The 21,637-nt window shown below is 33.6% G+C and overlaps 3 protein-coding genes across 4 annotated transcripts; all 3 read right to left on the bottom strand.

The window, feature by feature from the left end:
- Positions 1–3,093: 3,093 nt before the first annotated feature.
- On the bottom strand, positions 3,094–4,883 carry LOC111314979 (uncharacterized). The gene is made up of 2 exons (XM_022916592.2): positions 4,403–4,883; positions 3,094–3,563 (listed from the first exon to the last, which is right to left on the bottom strand). The coding sequence occupies exons 1-2, from the start codon at positions 4,800–4,802 to the stop codon at positions 3,238–3,240; spliced, it is 726 nt and encodes a 241-aa protein (XP_022772327.2). The 5' UTR covers positions 4,803–4,883; the 3' UTR covers positions 3,094–3,237.
- A 2,456-nt stretch (positions 4,884–7,339) lies between these two features.
- On the bottom strand, positions 7,340–14,819 carry LOC111315633 (long chain acyl-CoA synthetase 9, chloroplastic-like). 2 transcript variants are annotated; one of them, XM_089749433.1, is made up of 13 exons: positions 14,659–14,819; positions 14,039–14,085; positions 13,336–13,829; positions 13,114–13,194; positions 12,270–12,524; positions 11,960–12,091; positions 11,656–11,829; positions 11,322–11,551; positions 9,776–9,893; positions 9,019–9,150; positions 8,745–8,879; positions 8,465–8,671; positions 7,340–7,874 (listed from the first exon to the last, which is right to left on the bottom strand). In XM_089749433.1, exons 2-13 carry the CDS (start codon positions 14,079–14,081, stop codon positions 7,707–7,709), a joined length of 2,169 nt encoding a protein of 722 aa, XP_089605559.1. In that variant the 5' UTR covers positions 14,082–14,085; positions 14,659–14,819; the 3' UTR covers positions 7,340–7,706. The 2 variants fall into 2 exon arrangements, with proteins under 2 accessions (XP_089605559.1, XP_022773255.2); XM_022917520.2 differs by lacking the exon at positions 14,039–14,085.
- Positions 14,820–15,228: 409 nt separating this feature from the next.
- On the bottom strand, positions 15,229–21,474 carry LOC111315632 (uncharacterized). The gene is made up of 10 exons (XM_022917516.2): positions 21,193–21,474; positions 20,404–20,657; positions 19,390–19,423; positions 19,126–19,262; positions 18,305–18,371; positions 17,571–17,670; positions 16,922–17,085; positions 16,266–16,312; positions 16,141–16,191; positions 15,229–15,840 (listed from the first exon to the last, which is right to left on the bottom strand). The coding sequence occupies exons 1-10, from the start codon at positions 21,263–21,265 to the stop codon at positions 15,469–15,471; spliced, it is 1,299 nt and encodes a 432-aa protein (XP_022773251.2). The 5' UTR covers positions 21,266–21,474; the 3' UTR covers positions 15,229–15,468.
- Positions 21,475–21,637: the final 163 nt, after the last annotated feature.

The raw sequence follows: 21,637 nt of genomic DNA, 5'->3' as shown, positions 1-21,637 counted from the left end.
TTTTGATTGTGATTAGATAGAATATTTTATATTAAACTTCAATCATAGCATGCATATTTCAGATCCCTAAGTTTGATGTAATGAAAATTGAATTTGCATGTCACGTAGATTCACAACAATAGCCATTATACATGAAAAATGCGTGCCTTCATTATCTTTCATCTTTTATTGCATAACTTATTCTTTAGTCCTTAAAAACTAAATGTAAATAAATTGAACTACCTACCAATTATTTTTGCTTAAATTAAATCTGATAAAAGATATAGTTTAAATTTGATAATTTATATATTTATATTATATTTATTTTATATTAAATATAAATAAAATATAAAAATTATCGTATTATAATTTATATCAATATGTGAAATACGAAACATAATTTTTAATATTTATAAAATTCATATATAATTTTTATTAAAATTTTAAATTATATTAATTTCGTGTATTTTTTCATATCTTTAAATTGTATCACGTGTTATATTTAAAATTAATAAATTTAGTCAAGTTCAATGGTTGTATGAGACTGCTTCAAATTTTCTCCATCCAAAGTTTGAATCAAAGTGGTGATTCTTGAACTCTATAGGTAGATTGTAATATGTGGTAGATCAATCATAAAATACTCGAATATCTGGTAAACAGTCTAACATTCGAAATTGAAATTTGAGCAGATATGACAAAAAGAAAAAGGAAATGGGTGAAGGAAAATGGAATGAGCCATGGCCTCCAAAGATAATCCAAATCAAAGATGTAATTAATTCGGTCACGGTAGCACAGTGTAAATGGACAAAGTAGGAGGGAACTTGGAAGTATGAAGTCTTGTTTACTTTGTTATACTTATAGCATATCGAATTATTCGTATATTTATATCATATAAAATATTAAAATTTATATATTTATATTATATTTTAAAAAAATTTTGTACTATAATTTATATTGACATAAAAATATAAAATATAATGTTTTAATTTTATTATATTTAATTATAATTATTATTAAAATTTTAAATTATATTATTTTTATATCTTATTTTTATTTATATTATATTACCGTATTATATTTTAGATTTTTAAGTTTAATTTGAGCTTTTGTCTCCTTTCCATACACGTGGGTTTAAAATAGAAAGAAGATTTTCACTGCTTTTTGCCCCTCTCAGTCTCTCATCTCTACATCCCAAAATTAGCATAAATTAAAGAAACTAATTAATGCATGTGGTAGAGCCCACAGCTCATGGAATACGGACTCGTTTCCATCACCCATCAAAGGACCGATTCGAGCCTATGTTATTGGATTACAAAACATTGAATTAATGCATTTACTAGTCTGTATTATTCTTTCACCAGATTTTAGTTAATCTGCTTTAGGGAGATCAGTTGGGGCCTTGGGGACACCAACAAAAACACAAGTAATTTAGACATACTGATTAAGGTATACGATATGGTACTTTATAATCAAACTTGTAAGCACAAACAAAATTGGTACTGTATTGCAAGGATAGATATAAGATGTGGCCCCTTGATTTTGGAAACTTTTTGCTTAAAGTATGTAAATCAGCAGGTCGAGTATGGTCTTCTCGAGGTGCAAACCATACCAAACTTGAGATTTTCTAGAACCATTTCCCTTCTTTTCTTTTACTTTTCCACTTTATGATTTTGGACCGTTGCCTTGCAGCTTGAAATGCATGCAAAAAAAGGAAAAAGGATGCATGTTAAGAAAAGGAGAGGAAAGTAAAGTCTGGGAATAGGCCTACCCAAGGTGCCTGAAGTCTTGAATGCTATATAATTTATGAATACTTTTGGTTACAATGGATAGAAATTTCAGTCTTTATGAGCTGTGACAAATTAGACAATGTGCCTCTTAAAGTTTGTTTGACTTCCAGAGCTTGCAAAAGAAGGCAAGGGCCAAGCCACCCTTTATCCTAGAACTAAAGAAACTAAAGCTGCTGCCCTTTTGTTGTTCTGACCAAGTTCTATGTATGGGTTTCGGTGGATGAAAGATTTGAGGTGGTCCTCTCGGTCACCAACTTTCAACCAGTTCCACACAATCCCTCAACCCCCTTAGCCCCTCCACTGCTATGTTTTCCTTCAAATAAACACATAGTAACTACTCTTTTAGGGAAAAATGGCAGAAAATTATTTGAAATTGATTTGAATTAATCAAAGTTGCCTAGTGTTGAAAAACTTGTTTCTCTATTTTTGTTATAGGAATAGAAAATTTCTTGTTTTCAAAGTCTTCTGGTCTGTAGATGTTTGTCAACATGCCCATTTTTTTACTTTGAAATCTATTTGCCTTGAAAGTTATTCAGGTTGAAAAATGCCTCCACCAGTCTTCCTGGACAGTTGGCACATGATGGAGGAACAGCAGTTAATTTCAATAATTTCCAAATGAAGTTGACAAATGCTTTCTTCTAGCAATTGATGAACAAATATATACTAGTGCTACTTTATTTACAGGCCTAGGAAAAGGGGAAATTCTAGTGACATATTCCTTTGAAAGAAATGCAGCCATGAGTCTTTAATTTTCTTCTTTCTGATACTGTGCAGACGGAGGTGGTTGAAGATTTATGTCTGGTAATTTTCGCCCACTCCATTTCAGGCTTTTCTCAACATCCATTCTGGTCCTAAGTGCACTGGTCCCTTGCTAGAGGGTTTGAACTTGGGACAAATTGCCCTAGTGAAGGCTCTTGCTGAACAAACAAATGGGCCTGCTGGGTACTTCGCACCAGCTCAATGACTGGCACGTGGGGCAGAAATCCCCAAGAGCAATGATGAAAATTTTCAAAGTCTATGAAACATGTTATGGACACTAGAGGATTGATGACTCTTTACAATATAACTTAATTAGTTAAGAGATTAGAAGAAGGAACAAGATTCTCTCCCACCAAGACAACAATGAGACAAGTTGTGGCACTATATTTTGGGGGCATGTTGCCCTTGTGAAATTATGCAAAAAATGTGCAATTGACATGGTGGGTGTTTGCTTTTGCACTTCAAAGATCAGTATGGGAGAGAAAATATTTCTTTTGTATTAGGAACAGCTTGTTCTGTTTATCGGAATTAAGAATAGAATACAAGAAGAAGCCAATGAACTTTAAGGCAAAGCACTTTTGGGTGATAAAGTATATTTTGACTCTACCATCTCAATTATATAGAACTTTACACTCACAAATAAGAGCCCAACACACAAATTGGTATGGTGGAGGAAAGCTATAGTGCCCGTCTATATACATAAAACTCTTTATTATTCTTTGGTCCTCTTTGTCAGAGTCCTTATCCAGCCCTTCCTCATCACCTTGACTCCCTCTAACTTGCTGCCCGTGTGGCACACATTGGCCTTGCTGGACCTCTTCCACCTGATGAGATGGAACAAGTGGCCAATCCGCTTTTGCCACCTAAGTGAGGCACGTGGTTTTGCATGCTCTATCACACTCTTATTAGCCTCCTTTTGCTCCTTGATGAAGGTGGGGTTCCAGTTCATGCTGCAATGCTCAAGTGAGACCTTAGAAACTGTGCCCTTTTCCCATGAAGCAACACCATTTTCTTCAAACTTGATTGAGATAAAGGAGTCTGCAAAACCATGAAGCAACGTGCAACATATAGCCTCAAAAAAAGAAAAATGTAAAATGGAAAGCCATCTTTACCAAAATTTTATATGCTGAGGACATGATTTGATAGAATTGACACGAAAGGGGTCCCTCTGTGGATTCAGATTAGATGAATTTGTATGATCTTTGTTGTCTTTATTATTTTTGTTACTACTAGGAAGCTGAATGATTTGCATGATCCAACAAATAAATGGTAATGTTGTTTTCGTTACATCTGTAACGACACAACAAGAAAGTTCTGAAGTTTTCTGTTTGCATTACCTACCAAGTTCTGTGGATTTTGCAGATACAGCAGGTCAGAAAAAAAAGCCAATATACACAAATTATCTACAGAGTTGAATGGATTTTAAAATGCCCTAAAAAAATCATAGTATTTTCAAAGCATTCTTGCCAAGCATTTCTTTCAATTAATATATATATTTTTTCATGATATTACCATGTAAAAGAAACACACATTTTCATGTAGAGTAACTGCTATCAGTTATGCTGGGGAATTACTTTACTATAAACATTATAAAAGGGAAAAAAATTAGAGGAAACACAAGAAAACAGGAAAAGATTCTTGATTTCCAGTTTTGCAATACTTTGACCGCACTTTTGTCAGTACACAAACAATAATTTTACACATAAAGACACACAAGCATGCATGTGATGCATATCTTTTTCATGTTATGTTTTGATTTAATTGATTTTCCTTTTGTTGATGGAAACTCAAGAAAAAATTAAAAAAAAAAAATTGTTTTTGCATGAACAAGTAAAAAAAAACAAGTAGGAAAGGCGAAGAAATTAAAAGGTTAGTACCTTCTTGACTGGTTGAAGTATCATGATCATCAGAATTATCAGATTTCCAATGCTTGAACTCAAGACGGTTAAGAAGTGAGCCTAAAGCAAAGATCTTGGGGAGGTGGATGGGTGGTTTTTTTTGTGAAATACCTTGAATAAATCTATGGCTGCCTCTGCTAGATGATGAAGAGCGTTGGCCTTGCCCTGAAGCCAAGATAAGAAGCCTGTCATTTAAGCACAAAGGGCAAACCCCAACAACCACTTCTTTAGGATGGAAATAGCAGCATGAATCGTCTTCACTATACCCATTCATTGGGGTATTCAGTAGTGTAAAGATGAGTGAAATTAAAAAAGAATTGAGCTGGTGTTTCTCATAGCTTATATTGTGGAAAATGTATGTAATTGGCCCCACCAACATATCAGTTTGGACAATATAATAGGTATGCAATGGGTTCCTGGACAGCCATCCATTCAGCCAGGGACATTGTCAGGGACATTGTTCTACTTTGAACCCAATGTTTTTTCTTAGTTGAAGCCAATTCTTTTGACTACCTAATTTAAGGACCGACGAGATTGAAAATAATGTTAATGTAACGATGAAATCGAAAATTGTAATAGTAATTTATTTAAAAATTTTCCAATAAAAAAATTCTAAGTGTTAGAAGCATTTTGTCTCTACATTATGCTATAAGGGTAAAGAATTATAAAAAAAAAAAAAAAAAAAAGGAAAAGCAAGATTATAATAAAAAGGTTGCGGGTAAAAGATTTAAAATCTTCATACAAATGGGTCATCAGTGTGATTGAAGGTGTGATAACGATCAATTAAGGATTCAACTTATATATCAAATTTATAAGAAATTTAATTTTTTATTCAAAGCATAGTTTGGATTTTTATTTAATATTTAATAACAAATAGATATTTTATATTTATATATTTAATTTTTTTTATAAAGATGTCAAATTTATATACTATCAAACTTATAAGGAATTTTATTTTTTATTCAAAGCATAGTGTACATTTATATTTAATATTTTATAACAAATAGATATTTTACATTTATATATTTAATTTTTTATAAAAATATCAATTTTGTAATTTAATATTTATTGAAACAGAGATGAATATGAATACTAAATTTTGAGAATAAAATTAAAGATGAAAATAATTTTGAAATACTCATCGAATAAGAAAATAAAAATGAATAATATATTACTCATTTTATATTTATGCTCATGTTAATAAATATATATAAAATTTTATTTATTTTAAATTATTATTGTTTAAACTTGTTTTAATGCGTATGTTGTTTGTATTTTTTTATTTTTTAATAAATATTAAATATTTTAATATTTATTTTTAATTTTTTAAAAAAATTTGAGTATAGAGAAATTTCACATCTCTTAAATCTCATAAAATGAGATGAATATAAAATTTTATCTAAAAGCCATTGCGGTTACAAAATTTTTTTTTAAAAATTTACTTATCCCATCTCTAATTTTTTTTTTTCAATATATATTCAATCAAACTCATTCCTCAGCTCAACGAGGCAAAAGAATATGTTTTTTTTTTTTAATAAATTGGAGGTCGTCAAATTTACTCGTGAAATTAAGTGTTTAACCTCTTAACAAAGATATTGTAAAGTTGTTGACAAAATAAAAATAATTATAATTAAGTGATTTTTGCAAAGTAAATATAAAAAGAATCTTGTCTTACTTTAAAGAATAAATCACAGTTTCTCTGATTACTTTCCCAATTTGTTGGTGAGATTGCCAATTTGAATATATATATATATATATATATTCCAATTGGTTGGTGAGATTTCCATAATTTTCTTGATTTAGTAGTTGGGTAGCTAGTTTTAGAAATTTGGGGGTGAAAGTAATGAATAAAATTTAGCATCTCATGATAATGCAAAACCCAAGTCTCTAGAAAAACAGGTTGGTGCTTTGGATTGTGACTGTGGATTGAGTTAAATACTGAGACGCCCAATTGATTTGAGGCCATGTAAAGGCACAAGATGTAGCAAGAGACATCAGAGATTGGGAAAGCTCCTGTTTTGTAGTCCTTGGCATGAATCTTCTCGGCATGGGGTTTCCCAAACAATTACTATTTGACAAAAGGCCAGGCATTAATTAGATTGTTAGATTTTAATTAGGTCTATCATTTTACCTATTTTCTTCTTAAAAAAAAAAATCAAATTGCACTATAATACTTTATTTGTAACATTCATGCATGTTAAAACCCTTTGCAATTTAGGAACATCAATTCTCCCTCTATGCCTTTTTTTTTTTTTTTTTTTCTGTTTTCATTTTAAAACAAGTGATCCACATGATTTTTGCCACGATTGCAAGCATTCCTTGATGAACATATATTTTTTGTGCTCTTGCATATGTACGTGTGTAAAGGGAAATGAATATAAGATAAAGAAAGGAAGGGGATGCTTTGAACTTTGCAGTGTCCATGAAACACATCCTGAAAGGCTTGACTTAAAAAAGTGAAGGGAAACAATCAATGTAGCATTCACATGGGGAGAAGAAGGGGCTGTTTCCATTTTCGGTTGGCTTGGAGTCAAAGTTTCACATCATCATCATCATCATGGGACCAAATTTTGGCTCTGGGATTGTGGGTCTCCTTTCCCCACTCTAATGTGCTACTTTTTGTAGGCTGCTCCAAACACTTTTTCTTTTTTTTTTTTTGGAAAATTCTTATCTCCTTGAATCCCCTTGCTCTAATACTTGGCTTAGAAACCACAATCTCCTAACGCGAACTCTAATGATATGTCAACGGATTCAAATATGCATTTCCTTGCTTATGCCACTGCATTAGTAAGTCAAATAGATGAAACAGATTAATCATGTACGGTGCATTTTCGGGTGTCTCAATTAGTTGTATTGTACAAAGCCACAAACCAAACTCATTGCTCCTCGTTACTCTGTTTCCCTTTCCTCCTAAACTAAGCAAAATCTATTCTTCATTATTACATGACATGATTACAATTTCAGTTATATCATCAACTAGAAGAACTTCATAATTTAGATGACTAAATCTCTTAATGTACCCCTACAACATCGGAATTCAATTCAAATAAAAGAGTAAAACTAAAACTTTCCTTGCAATGGTATCGTGTTCCTTTCATCGTTTATGCAATGAAAAACAATTTCTTCTATCCATTTATTCACCTAGACTTTGAATCTAAACTTGAAATGAGAACCTTACCTTAAGCTCACAGTTTAAATCTAGGTTTGATCATATCATCAGAAATTAGTCTTCCATTCTTCAAGATTGGCAAAGTCACCAGTAAAAGCATCAAGTCCTGTTGAACTATGATGTATATAACTCAGCCAGGTCATCAGAGAAAGCTTTTCTAATGGCCTCTCTCTTGATCTTGAGTGCTGCAGTGACAAGGCCAGATTCTGGAGTCCATGGAGTAGAAAGCAATTTGATTTTTGCTGGAATCTCAAACTTCTCAAATCGTGACTTCTTGGCAATCTGCAAATAAAAGCAGCAATAGAAAGGAAGGGTAGGGATGCGAGGTGGGGGGCAAAAGAATCAGTGAAAAAGTAAAATCCAATTATACAAGCCACGATTCTCGTGTCAGCATAACTGTTACTTTCTCCATCAAAGACACCCTAAGGGTATGTTCAAAGTTAAGGGAATACAATAAATCTTTTATACATGGAAACACATGCACATTCAAAGCGTTCTTTACAACTGCATCAAAGCTAATTCAGCACTTGAAAAAGAATCCTTGAAATCCCATTCTACAACAGGTTAGGCAAATCACATTAGGTCGATAAAATTTGAGTATAAAAGTATTATCATAAAGGAGCGATCATAAACAGATGGCAAAAGTAAATGTCGCCACCTGACAGTTCTCCAAGTTTAAAGAATTTGTTGAAATATGTAAAATGTAAAGAGTATAAAATGCTGCAATTTGTTGCAAAAATACATGCATATCCAGGCACCCTCCCCAAAGCTTAAAACTTTTCTTTTAAAATTCTTTGAATAAATTTGAAGATTTCATAACATCAGGATAAATTTTAAATCACTGGATTTTATTCTAGAGAGTAGAGACATACCTGACCAAGAGACGAATATACTTCCTTGATAGTTTCTTCTTTCTCACTTAAGTCTGCAAAATTAGTAAAAGCAACTCCTTGCTTTGAAGCCCAATCTTCCACTGCATGCTGGGAAGCCACCACAAGAGCTACACAGTAACTATGGAATGGATCAGCATGCAACATAATATTGTCGACATAGGGACTGATGCTGAGAGCAGCCTCAACCTGTACAAGAAATATTAGTTACCGTGGAATATCTGAAGAACATCTTTGTTTCACTAGAAACATCCATTCACACCTTTCCTAAAGAGACATATTCCCCATGCTGAAGTTTGACTATGTCCTTTTTACGGTCAATTATCTCAAGGCAACCATCAGCATGAAACTGTCCTATGTCACCCGTATAGAACCACCTCATTATTCTCTCATCAACCTTTTCCACACCAAAAGATTAAAATAGTCAGTTTCCAAAAAGATAGAGAGGAGAAAGAAAGAGAGGATCTATTGTAGATAATCTTTAAAATAAAGAGAAAAAGAAAAGGAATGCAGAAACTGAACGTTTGCAAGCCTACCTTGTACACTTCTTTTGTTTTTTCTTCATTTTTGAAGTATCCAAGTGTTACACTCGGACCACCGACCACTATGTCTCCACGAGGCATTGGTGAATCACTAGTTAAATATCCACCTTCAGGCCAATCTATTAACTGAAATAAACAAAGTGTAATGCAATACAATTGAAGTCAGAAATGTGTCCACCAACTGGAATAAGTAATCACATCAGTATGAGACGAGCAGAGCAATAATCCCACAACATTATCGTACAGAGAGCGGAGGCAAGGAGAAAATGAAGCTTTGATCACACAGAGGTTCAGCGACACACATGTGCAACTCACATATGGATGCCAAGTATTCACAGGAAACATTGATCAGATAGGCAGTGCTTTTAGGTAACAGATATACCACTTGGTGTGTAAGATACCAAAAGCAAAGTGATGCAGGGCAAGAACATTCACATGGAAAATTATAATGGAGACTTATTGCTTAGCACTGCCAATAATCAACTACATGTACCATAGAGGTCCATTCTTAAAGATTCCAGTTTCAACCAGCATAATGAGATTTTCCAGATTTTCATGGATTTGTACATTTAGAGAAAATTAAAATAACCCACTGGGTTGATTTCAAAGTAAAAGACACAAAATTTAACCACTAGATGGTGAAGAAAAGCAAAGATACTAACCAAGTCCCTTAGAATACAAAGCAAAGCACATGAGATGGTCAAAAGTCATCCCACTCAAACTAGTGAAAATAATCATAATAGCCTCTTACCTTAATAAAGGAACAAGGAAGTGAAGAACCAACACGACCAACGGATGTATCATCAACCTCAGAGAAGGTGGCACCAGCACAAGTCTCAGTTAGACCATAACCTTGGCCAATTGGAGCACTGAAAATTAGAAATCTAATGAGGGTATGATACTAAAAAAATTACATAAAACTGTGCAAAAAAGATAATTGTCAGTGTCCTTGCTGATGATAGTATCTCCATGGTGATCACACACCAAGAACCTATTTGTCATCCCATGCATTTCTGGTAGTTATAGCATATAAGCTACTTGTACACTAATCGAGTTTACCAACTAAGATAAAAAAAATAGACCTTCCATCCAAAGAATCTTCATGCATACCTATTTTCTTTAATTCAGACACATCATTTTGATGAATTGGTTTCTTAAGAAGCTTTCATTTGAAAAAATCGAATTAATGACATCTAAAATTTTCAAAGACAAATCCAGTAAAATATTTCAGTCATTCAAAGCTATCAGAATTGGGCCAAATTGTTTGGGAACAATAACATAACGTCATCTCCTATACTTACAGAAGCTTGTTTCTAATAATTGCCAACTCCAATAAATATGCCATTTGAATTTAACAATAAAGCACAATTCTTCATCTGATTACTTTAGGCAGAATTACAGTTGAACTAAATGCACTGAGCTTAAATTAATCCATGAGGAGGAATAACTCCTCTTGCTAAATTGTCAAGTTATGTTAATCAAGATTCCCATCCACAGATATAAACCCACATATCTGACACATATCCCTCCAAAGCATTCTTCGTGTCCACTATTTTTAATATATCAGCAGTAATTGAGGAAGTAATAGAAATTTAACCAAATAAACTGATTTAGACAATTGAGAACAAGGTCCAGGACCAGCTAGCAGCTTGAGAAGCAGATTTATGCACATAATTGAGCATCTGAGAAGCTTAGAAAAAAAAATCGAGAGTACTCTTAGGCTTCAGTTCTCTTTAATTATATCACTACTTCAAGTGTTTAACCCTGATAAGTTAAGATGAAAAGCAGAAGAAATCAATAAGCAGATCAAGATCTATATTAAGCATCTTTCTGTTGGACAAGAGGTTAGGTGTTCTTTGATAAATCATTGAAAATATTATTCATTTCAATGTGTTTGGTAACTTGTTTGGTAAACTACTTGATAGAATGTTTTCAATGAAAAAAGTTGAAAAATGTTAAGTAGTTACCTACTTATTGTATTCAGTGAATGTTATTTAAGATTTCCCTTTTATATCATTTGACTAAATTACCGCAATACTTCAATTAAAATTACGCCAGTCATTTTCCTTCTAACTCTTATTAGATGTTAAATTGCTATAAAATCATATAGATATTTTAGAAACCAGCACATAAAATTTTCAGTTCATCAGACAACACCATAACTAAATTTAGAACAGCAATTGTTATAGAACTAGAGAAATGTGTCTGTGTATTGACCGTGAGCTTGTATGTCTGAGTGTGCAAGAGCAGAACCAGAGGATCCATAAATTTACTCAAATTGCTAGAAACACACTAACCCAAGGCAGATGCTGATAAATCTCTGCGTATCTGCAGATAGAGGAGCACCACCAGATAGCAAAAATCGAATGTGACCACCTAGAATTGCTCGAACCTTTTTAAAGACAAAAAAGTCCCATAGAAACTTTTCCAGGCCCCAGGCACCAAACCAGCAACCATTTATTGCAGATAATCTACGGGAATAAGCCAAGTCAAACAATTTCTTGGATAGTCCACCCTTTGCATCTACCTAAAGTTAAGATTCAACAATGATTGAAATGAGCTTATTTTCACACACGCACACACATATGAAGAAGAAGAGGTCATATGTCTGCACATGAGGAATTTTCTAACCTTCTTTCGCACTCCATCTCGAACACGATCAAGAATTGCTGGGACAGCCGTCATCACAGTTGGACTTAACACAGTGGCATCCCCCTTCGTTCCTGCTTTTATTTTGCTAGATGTATCTGTGAGAGTCAATGGGGTACCATATCCTATGACACCTCCAACAGCAGAAATTAAATTCTACAATTGGAAAAAGAAAGTTAAATATGTTTAAACACACTGCAGGTAAACAAATAATTTGAAATATAATCAGAGGTCAAAACCAAGTTGTTGTTAATCTTTCTAATGCAATCCAAGACACCATACGTACCTCAGCCACTAATTCAAGAATATGAGCAAGGGGTAGATATGCCAGATAAACATCCTTGCTTCCAAGTCCAGGAACAATTGTCATGACTGCAGAAACAGTAGCTAGTACATTGCCATGTGTCATCATCACACCCTGGACAAATTTTATATATATGAAGTGGCTTAACAATATGGAAACCTAATCTTTGCCATTTTGCATATCTCAAAGATAACATCATGCTCACTACCAATCCATAAACCATAAGCATATTTTTACTTACAAAATCTATAAGGTAACAGAAGAACCAGAACCCAAAATAGACACTTCTAACCTTAGGCAATCCAGCACTTCCACTAGTATACATTATAACTGCAACATCAGCTGAAAGAGGTAAATTAGCATCAACAGGATTTTCACAGCCAACTCTCTCGACCTCAGCAAAAGAAGTGATTGTCCATCTACCACTAGCACTAGTTGGAATCTCATCGTCCATACAGATCACACGTTTGACAGTGTCAAGTTGCCCACTAATGTTGACAAGCTTTTTTAGTTCTTTGTTCCCACAAATTACTGTTGTAACTTCAGTCTGGCAGGGCAAAGATTGTATAAATAAATGAATATGAGTAACAAGTGTGGAAAACCATAAAAATCTTTACTAGCCAATTAACCCAGTGAATCACCACTTTTTCCACTTGATTGTATATTATAAGATGGAGGGAATACTGTTGTGATGTATGGTTACCTCACTAGCCTTGTGAAGAGTGTACTACCAACATAACACCTTAAGCATAAATATATCAATTCTAATAAGCTTAATGATATTATATTTTGGACATGAATAAAAAGAAACTTAGCAAATATTATTGAAAATTTAATAAACTACCTGCACACCCTTAACAATTTAACTAAACATGTAACAAATAAGAAAACACAATTCACCAATGAAGCAAGCAAATTGAGAACAGATTAGTTTCTTAAGGATTGATCAAACATATGCTGACAAGTAAAACTTAACTATTTTGCACAAAATAATATTGATTTTGTTACTATATTCAAATATAAAAGTATAATTTTTGTTGCGCAGGAAGTGGTAGCTAAGGAAGAAAGAAAGTTTGTGAAAATAAAAACATGTGCATATATATATATATATATATATAGAAAGAGAGAGAGAGGACCTCATTTAATGAGCGACATAAAGCCTCCTCCCCTAAAGATGCATATATTGTCACCACAGTGACATTGCACCTAAAGCATGCCTGAAAAAGGGACATGTATCAGTTATATTCTCTAATCCATGGAAGGAAAAGGAAGGAACTGGCATGAGTTACACCTCAGTTAAAACAGAAAACTAAAAGGCTTGAAAATTAAAAAGAAACTTTCAGAAGATAAAGTAAGACCTGCAGTGCAATGAACCATTCTTCTCTTGTATCAGCAAAGATTGCCACACGTTCTTCCTTTCTATGACAGAGTTGAACCATTCCAGAAGCAAAATTGCACACAGCTTCGAATGCTTTCCCATATGTCAACCATTCATATTCTCCCAAATGAAGCTTCTCAAAGGATCTTCCATCTTCAGGTACTTTAACCTCCCTTGAAATCAATTTTCTAGTTCCAAGCAAGCGTTTATGGTAGTGTAGCTTACATGCCTGCTCAAAAAGTTCTGCAAGAGTGGATATACCTTCCCATGCTGTTTCAACAGGGGATGGAAACTGACTGTTTCGGATTGCATACCCAGGTTCTCCACCTACATCAACAGGCACCCCTCTCTTCTTCACCTTCTTTGAATTTCGAAGGAGAAGCGTAAAAGCAATAGGGACAAGCGCACCAACAATATAACCACTCATATTTATAGGATTTTGTGCCCTGGCAGTATCTGCCTCTTTCAGTTCTCCTGAAAACAGAATCAAATCCAACCATGACCATTAACCAAAAATGAGTACCAGAAATATTAAAAGTCCTTTTTCTTTTTCTTTTTTTTTTTTTCTAAATAGCTTAGGAAAGTAGAACGTCTGCTACATTGCAATAAACCAAATAGAAACTAGCAGGGGAAAAAAAAGCCAAAACCACAAGAAAGTTTTTTTCCTCATAACAAAAGCAAACCTTGGCCAGCTGCCAGCCAATCCAAGTATGACAAAGTGCACATACAACTGCATAGCAAGAGAGAGAGAGATCACTTTGTTTTAACATGATTAATTGCTACCAAATAAGCAGCTTATAAGGAAACACAGCCATGGGCATAGAACAAAATCAAAGGTCCTGGTATCATTATCACCTTCATAACTCAGCATTGTTGAAACCAAGCAAGCACAATGCTGATTTTTTACATATACATAACTAAGATATGCTAGTATTATACTATTTAACACCCCATATTCTGGGGGCTAACTTCCCTCCAAACGGAGTTTCCTGGTTCCTAAACCGTTTTAGATGTTACCACAAAATATTTTTTCTGTGTCTGCTTTTAAGGAACCAATCATCATAAGGAAATTAAAAAGAGAAACACAAGACTAAACAAACATTACATTAATTCCATCCTCAAAATTTCACTGAAATAAAGAAAAGGGAAAATGCAGTTCATTGAATCAAAGAACCCACATAGTCAATAATGGCAAAAGAAAAAAAGGAAATATCAAAACAAAAGGGTAACATTAAAAAAATAATAATAAAACAGCCAAACAAGAAAACCCATTGGAGTAAACACGCGCATGATCAAAAAATACCTTCAAATTCTGGAAGCTGTAGCTGAAATATTTGGGGAAACAAAGGGACCCAATTCAAGTGATCAGCATTACAAGAAAACCAAAATAATGGGGTGTTCAACAAAAAAGGGGTTTCAGTTTTTCTTTCAAATAAGAGATCTAAAGGAGAACGTTTGAAACACAGCCGTGTCAACCGAAATGTGGGTGTTTAAATTTGGGCGGAAAGATCGAGAATGAAAGAAGTTGGAGCCTCAGTACTCAGAAGTAGTTTACTCTGAAAAGTGTACTTGCTTTATACGTTCCTTTTTTTTTTTTTGTCTTTTGTTTTTTTGTTCGTGGTGGCATAAATTGTTATTGGGTAGAACTCAGGAGTACTTGTCAATAAATAGATAGAAGGTGACAAAAATCAAAATTTGATTTTTATAATAATTTAAATAAATTTGATTTTACATTTTTAAAAAAATAATTTTATTATAAAATTATTGTTAAGTGACTGATACAGCAATTATTTTTTCTAAAATAATGAAATAATTTTCTAAAATAAAAAAAAAATCCATTGAACATCCTCAACCTATATCCAAACAAAAGAAATGTCCTCAGTGAATCAGGGTGGTGATATCTAATCAAAATCACCTTACCTGATTAACTTAATCATTTTGCAACGAATTACAAAGTCAGGGATTTGATATAAACTTTCTATAAAACAACAAAAATTACTATCTCTAAGTTACTTTGTCTCAACTCTATGGGTAACCCGATGAGAATAATGGTTAAAACTGAAAGCATAACCCATTAAAAACTAAAGATAAGGATACGTGTTTGTACAATGGTTTAGTTTGAGGCTGATCTTCCATTTGTATGTTGAGTGTTTCCATGAGGGGATGAGCCTGAGAACATTTCCATCACAGACCTGAAAGCTCCAGTTAACTCCTCTGGGATTTGCATTTGATCACCAAAATTCAAGTTGATGTTCCCACCTATTCTTATTCCTGGTTCTTCTGATCCATTCACGTTGATGTCTTCCCCCCGCCTGTTTTGAGACGGTTGTCCCTGATATGCACTTCTAGCCATATTCATAAGCATGCTCGCAATGTTGGTGGGAAGGGCACTTGTGTCGAAAGGCATTGTAAATGGAGGTGATGATGTCCTTGATTCAGTTGAATGGTTATTAGATCCTTGATCATCTTGACTTGAACTAGCACTCTGTAACATGGGATTAAAAAATGGACAGAAAATGAGCCGTTGTGGAGAAAATGAAAAAATTATCTCTCTTCAGAAAGGGAAGGGAAGAAATGCAAGAAATCATTTCACAATAACATCCAAATAGCAAATATTCTTAAGAATAACCGGACAGTAAACAAAATGCGTCCCATTTTCAAGGGGAACAGGCTTCTCTGTTTAAGTATCAAAAGGAAAGGTGGTAAACTGGTAATGCATATTATTGGCATGTTAATTACAATGGACCAATTTTTCAGTTATTAAACAACTAATAGATCATATTACCTGATCCCACTCTGCCCTCTGCTGCTGATCTTTCAATTTCTGCTTGGCTACCTGCATATCACAATCAGAATGAAAAGACAACAGCACCACAATAACAATGTAAGTAAAGGAACACTGAACCCTACCCGAATATTTTCTTTCACAGATTCATTGTTTGGGTCCAATTGCAAGGCTGCACAAGTTGAACGAAAAAAATTTAGAAACTACATTATATGACAGCATAAAGAATCTACAACCATCAATCTCTTATTGATATGGTCAAAGAAATAACAGGACTCGAGAAAATCTGGGAGTTTTCTTTAACTGAGAATGTAATGTAATCCACACAAAGAGAAATACTGATGATTTATATCCTCAATTTGGATGTGTCCATGATTAAACATAAAAGTTAAACACAATAAACTGAAGACTGGCTAATAAAATGATGCAAAATGGTGTCTACTTTAGCATGGATCAAACTTTAGCTTCTACAAAAGATCCAATATCAATTGACTAATTTCTAAAGTGCAAACTAGCCACAGAAATTGGTCAGTTTACTGTATATTCAGGTGCTGTACAACAAGGCAAATTGCATCTCCCAAAGAGGCAGAGAGAGAGAGGTGAAATTGGCAAACTACATAAATGGATAAGACCGTGGACTCACGAAAAGCAGATAGAATAATACAAAGTATCAAGAAAGCTGAAAAATACATGGATACAGAAAAATAAAAAATTGATGCTGCTGCCATCCTTTCTCAGTACAACAGTAACATTGTCTATACTCAAATAATTTCCCACCAACCTTTCTTAAATCCTTTCTCAATCGCATCAGAATAGTTGCCTTGAGCATAATATGCTAAACCAAGACGACTGTATGCCTTGCTATAATCTGGGACAATTTCAATGGATTTAAGACAGTCTCTAATGGCTTCATTGTACTTGTGAATTTGAGTATAAGCAGCTGCCCTGATAAGCATACATAGTAATTCAATTAGACATTACAGTTTCATGAAGATAAATATCTGCAAATGTTGAAAACTTGTTGCAATCAAATAACAGAAATAAGTATATTTCTAAAAATTACTAGAAACCAAACATTAACAAGAACCAAAATTTCTAAATCCCAAAATTATCAGGAAATAATGAACAGAAAAGACAAGTTTACTACTTCTAAAAGTCAAAGCCTAAAAGCTTTTACAGGATTCAGTGACATCGGTAGAATGAGCTAATAGAGCATGAATAACGTGGTGCAGCAGGATTAAGGGTTATCCTATCTTTTGGTAAGCAAAAATTAACTGTTGATCAGTCTAATATTATTTGCCAAAAATCCATCCATTGCACTTATTATACTTCTCTTCACAAACAAACAAATTGATAAACACTTAATGAATAAATATGGTAAATTGAACAGATATATATCAGATTATCAGCAGGTAAAAATAATTCTGCACCTATTACAATAATAAACTGCATTATCATTGCAAAGAGAAACAGCAACAGAATACAGCTCTATCGCATCAGAGTATAGCTTTGACTGCATTGCCCTGTTACCTGAAAGCAAAGACAATATAATAAACAAGAGACCAGCTTTTACAGAGAATGAACACAGCAAGATATTCTAAAAATCATGCTACCAAGATAACAGAATTGATTGTTATCATATTGACATTTCTCATGCAATAATTATTTAAAAAAAAAAAGATTCATTTTTAAAGCAGAGAGAGAGAGAGAGTACATTATACGGTGGTAATAGGGTGAGTTGGGTAGTTTTAGGTATTGAATTCTCCGAGTGACTTTCGGTTTGGGTCGTTAACTTTTAGAGTCAATTGAGGATAGACCTGTCACATTTCGGCCTGGCAGGTTTGATGAGTCTTTCAAGTTCATGTCAACTTTTGCCACATTTGGCTCAACAAGGATATAGTAATTGGGTTCAAGTCATTGACTTTTTTAGCAAAACATCGTGTTAGACGGGCTGGGTTACAAGCGAGTTGATTGGTTTGGGTCTTTTAAAGCCTCTACTTCATGACTACAACAAATCAACAGATAAAGCACACACAACTTAGACAAAGAAAGAAAAGAACAAAACTCTCTCAAACTCTCCAAATAACGAACACGCTAAAATAAAGGTTACAGATTTAAAGCACTAACTGCCAAGAAAACAAAAGGCATACAAATTCTTTTTTACCTTGACATTTAAATGTCTCAGCCAGGTTTTTACAGTCAAATGCCTGACATCCAGATCTTTCCATCTCCTGATGTGCCAGATAATTGATATTAATAAAGGCACAACAGAAGGTAACTTATATCTTAGAAAGTAAAATTAAAACATGACAATAACCATATTAGCAAAAAATTATCTAAACTGAATGAGAATATGATGAAAAAGATCAAGTCCCAAACTGTCTAGATATAATAATCAGAAGAAATCCACCACAGATTCTCATACTAAGTTGCTTCAGTTAGGATAAAGATCATTACTACTGCATAAATCCATGCCCTGGTGGAACATTCATGATCATTATAGCCCATCACAATGACCTATCCTTGAATACCAGTACCTCACTCATGAAAAAGACTCGGCAGAATTTACCTACATGCTGACTTTCAGTCAAGTCTCTACAAAGACAGACCAGAAATTTTATTGTTTAATTCCTTAAGCCAGTAATTTAGCCATTTAATTTCAGCACCAGAGAATTTCCCTTCTGACCGTTCTGCAGTGAAGATACTAAAAATGAGGAACAGAAAATCATCTTAAATGACCTGCCCCACATAATTCAGCTAATTTATTTTCTGTGTATAATGTAGTCAAAGCATGGGTCCAATATGAAGAAACTAATTGAAATGGAATGCGGACAATCTAACACTAAAGCAGAATCCATGAGGCAAATCTGTAGATATCTCAATAAGAACCGTCAGTTTGTAACAATTAATTTAAGCAATAATAACCATCAACTAGTGCCAATTCACCATTGCAACAGGTTTAATATATAACAGAGAAAAACATACATTTAGAGCATCTTGAAATAAACAAGTAGCTTTATCCAGTTGGGCAGGATCATCATTCCCATCAGGGGTGGCCCTAAAAAAGTGAATTTTCTCTAGTGCAGCAAAGAATTGCCCAAAGAGTTCATCGTCAGAGACCCCTGCAAGTAACATCAGTGTCAAATTAGAATTATTTTATATAACCTAAAGCATTCAAATAGATAATCTAAACCCTATGATTAAAAATTCTAAAATGTGTAATTATGAAGATAAATAGCATCATCATACCTGCCAGCTGAGGTTCCCTTGTCCAATTATCCCCCTAATTCAGCAAAATGGACAGCAATCGTATTAGAGAGAACGAGACAAAATCATAATGCCCAAATACATGGAAAGAAACAAAACAAGTGCTACAAAAGATGAATATTGCAATATTATGAATGCCTCCAGAATGTCATGTGAGCTTTAATAACTTGTAGCTGCATATTTTGATAATTCAAAGCAATATTTTACAGACATATATCTATGCTATCATAAGATTTTAAGTTCCGTTTTTAAAGATCGCAAAATCAAATTAGGGGTCATCATTCATAAGAAGCAATTAATTTGAAGATTTTTCTCCCTTTTTTTTTGTTCTTGTAAACTTGCATATTGAATAAAATGCTAATCTAAAAGTTGAGAGAAAATTGGAGCATAAGCCTAGCAAAACCACTGCAAATTTAATTCAAGAAAGCAAAATGGTCAGCCTCTATAATGCCTAGAGATTACCGTTTTACATAGTAAGAGGCAAGGAATTCAAAAATGAGTAATCGGAATATTAAGGCTTCATAATTACTTCTGCAAAATAAAGTTCTAAATGTAATTGTTATTGCAGTAGTATCCAGAACAGTAGTAGTAACAATAATAATTCCATTACGAAATGACCATATGCGTGCTTCAATACATGTTATATACTCTCCTTTTACCCAAAAAGATCCCTCCTTTTACTTTTATCAATACACGTTATATACTCTCTTTTTACCCAAACAGACCCTTCCTTTTACTTTTATCAAACATCAAGCCAACTAGAACTATTTGCATTCAAATTTGATGTGAGAATCCATCAGATCCCCACTATTGCCAAAATATTGCCCCAAATAGAACACCACTAGAACACCACCCTTTTATTGATGATAAGGAAAGAGATCCATTTGCAGAGAAAATCTTCCTTATTAAATTGTAGATGACATAATCATGAAGTTAAATTCTAAAGCCAAATATACTTTAAATAAATTTTGCAAAAAGAGGTGGTAGAAAAGGTACCAGTTTTGATGCCTCCAAGGAATTAGCACCTCTGACATCATGGGCAGATGACAAACCTGAAGCATTATCAGAAGTTCCCCTGTGACTTAGATCTGATTTATTCAGATCCTCGCTTGCTTCAAATGAACTGAATATGTCAACTAATACATCAGGTTTCACATCATTTATAGAAGCTGAGTCAAGTTTAAACACCTCTGCCAAACATTCCCTGGCAACTTCAAGGCCTTCAATATCAACCCCCGGAGCAGGTTCAACTATTTTACAGAAAACAGAACCATCAATAGAAAATGATTTAACAAGTTAAACAAACACTGTAAATCAAAAAGCATGTGATAGTGAAATGGGTAGAAGAGGATTAGGGCCACAGAGAACAGATAATTGTTTCACAGTCAAAAAAAGATTCCTTTAAAGCTTTATCATGCTCACATTCTGCCTACATTGAATTGTTTACTGCAACACCCATTATTCATACAATTTTTTTTTCTTTTCGACCTATTACATTCCATTAAACTAAGCAAGTTTTTACTTCATCTAGGAATTTACATTTCTTAGATTGTACAAAACCCACTTCCCAACAATAATAGAATTTTTCTTTCTAAAAGCCACAATCAATTAGCAAACAAGCTAATTTCACTCTTTCAAAAATCAAGAACAATCCAAAACAAAATGACTTTTAAGATAAAGCAAAAAAGAAAAGAAAATGAATTAATGAGAAACACTCAGCTACCCTAATTGATGGATAAAGTATGAGAAAATTACTGTATAAATTCAGAGATGAGAAGAGAGTACCAGAGTAGAGGAAATCTAAGAAGGAGCGAACGATGCGACGAGAGAGGGGAGAATTGGTCTTTAATTTACCCATCCAATTCGCGAAGAGAGCGTTGCGTAACCGGCCTCTGTTTTCTTTATGTTTTCGTCTTAGACTTCAATTATTGTCTTGGAGTTGAAACAATTGGTGTAATCGGATGTAAAGGGTATTCTTTTCTTGCCGCTGGAACCAGATTAGGATAGGATTCTCTTCCTAGTTTTTACGTGTTGTTTGTTTCACTTAGAAGTATTATTTACAACTGTGGATGTATTTCCTTAATAATGTCTTTAAATCAGTATTCCGGCAGTAGAAAAATAAGTTTTTTGCATCAGCTTAATTTTTAATTGTGAAATAAAACTATTTATACAATACATACTTGGATGGTTCTGTTTATCAACAAACTAAGGTTATTAATTATCATAGCTA

This window comes from Durio zibethinus, chromosome 20 (genome assembly GCF_047325235.1).
Source record: "Durio zibethinus cultivar Kanyao isolate XHJ-2024 chromosome 20, ASM4732523v1, whole genome shotgun sequence".
Classification (NCBI taxonomy): domain Eukaryota; kingdom Viridiplantae; phylum Streptophyta; class Magnoliopsida; order Malvales; family Malvaceae; genus Durio; species Durio zibethinus.
This window is presented reverse-complemented; position numbering and strand designations above follow the sequence as displayed.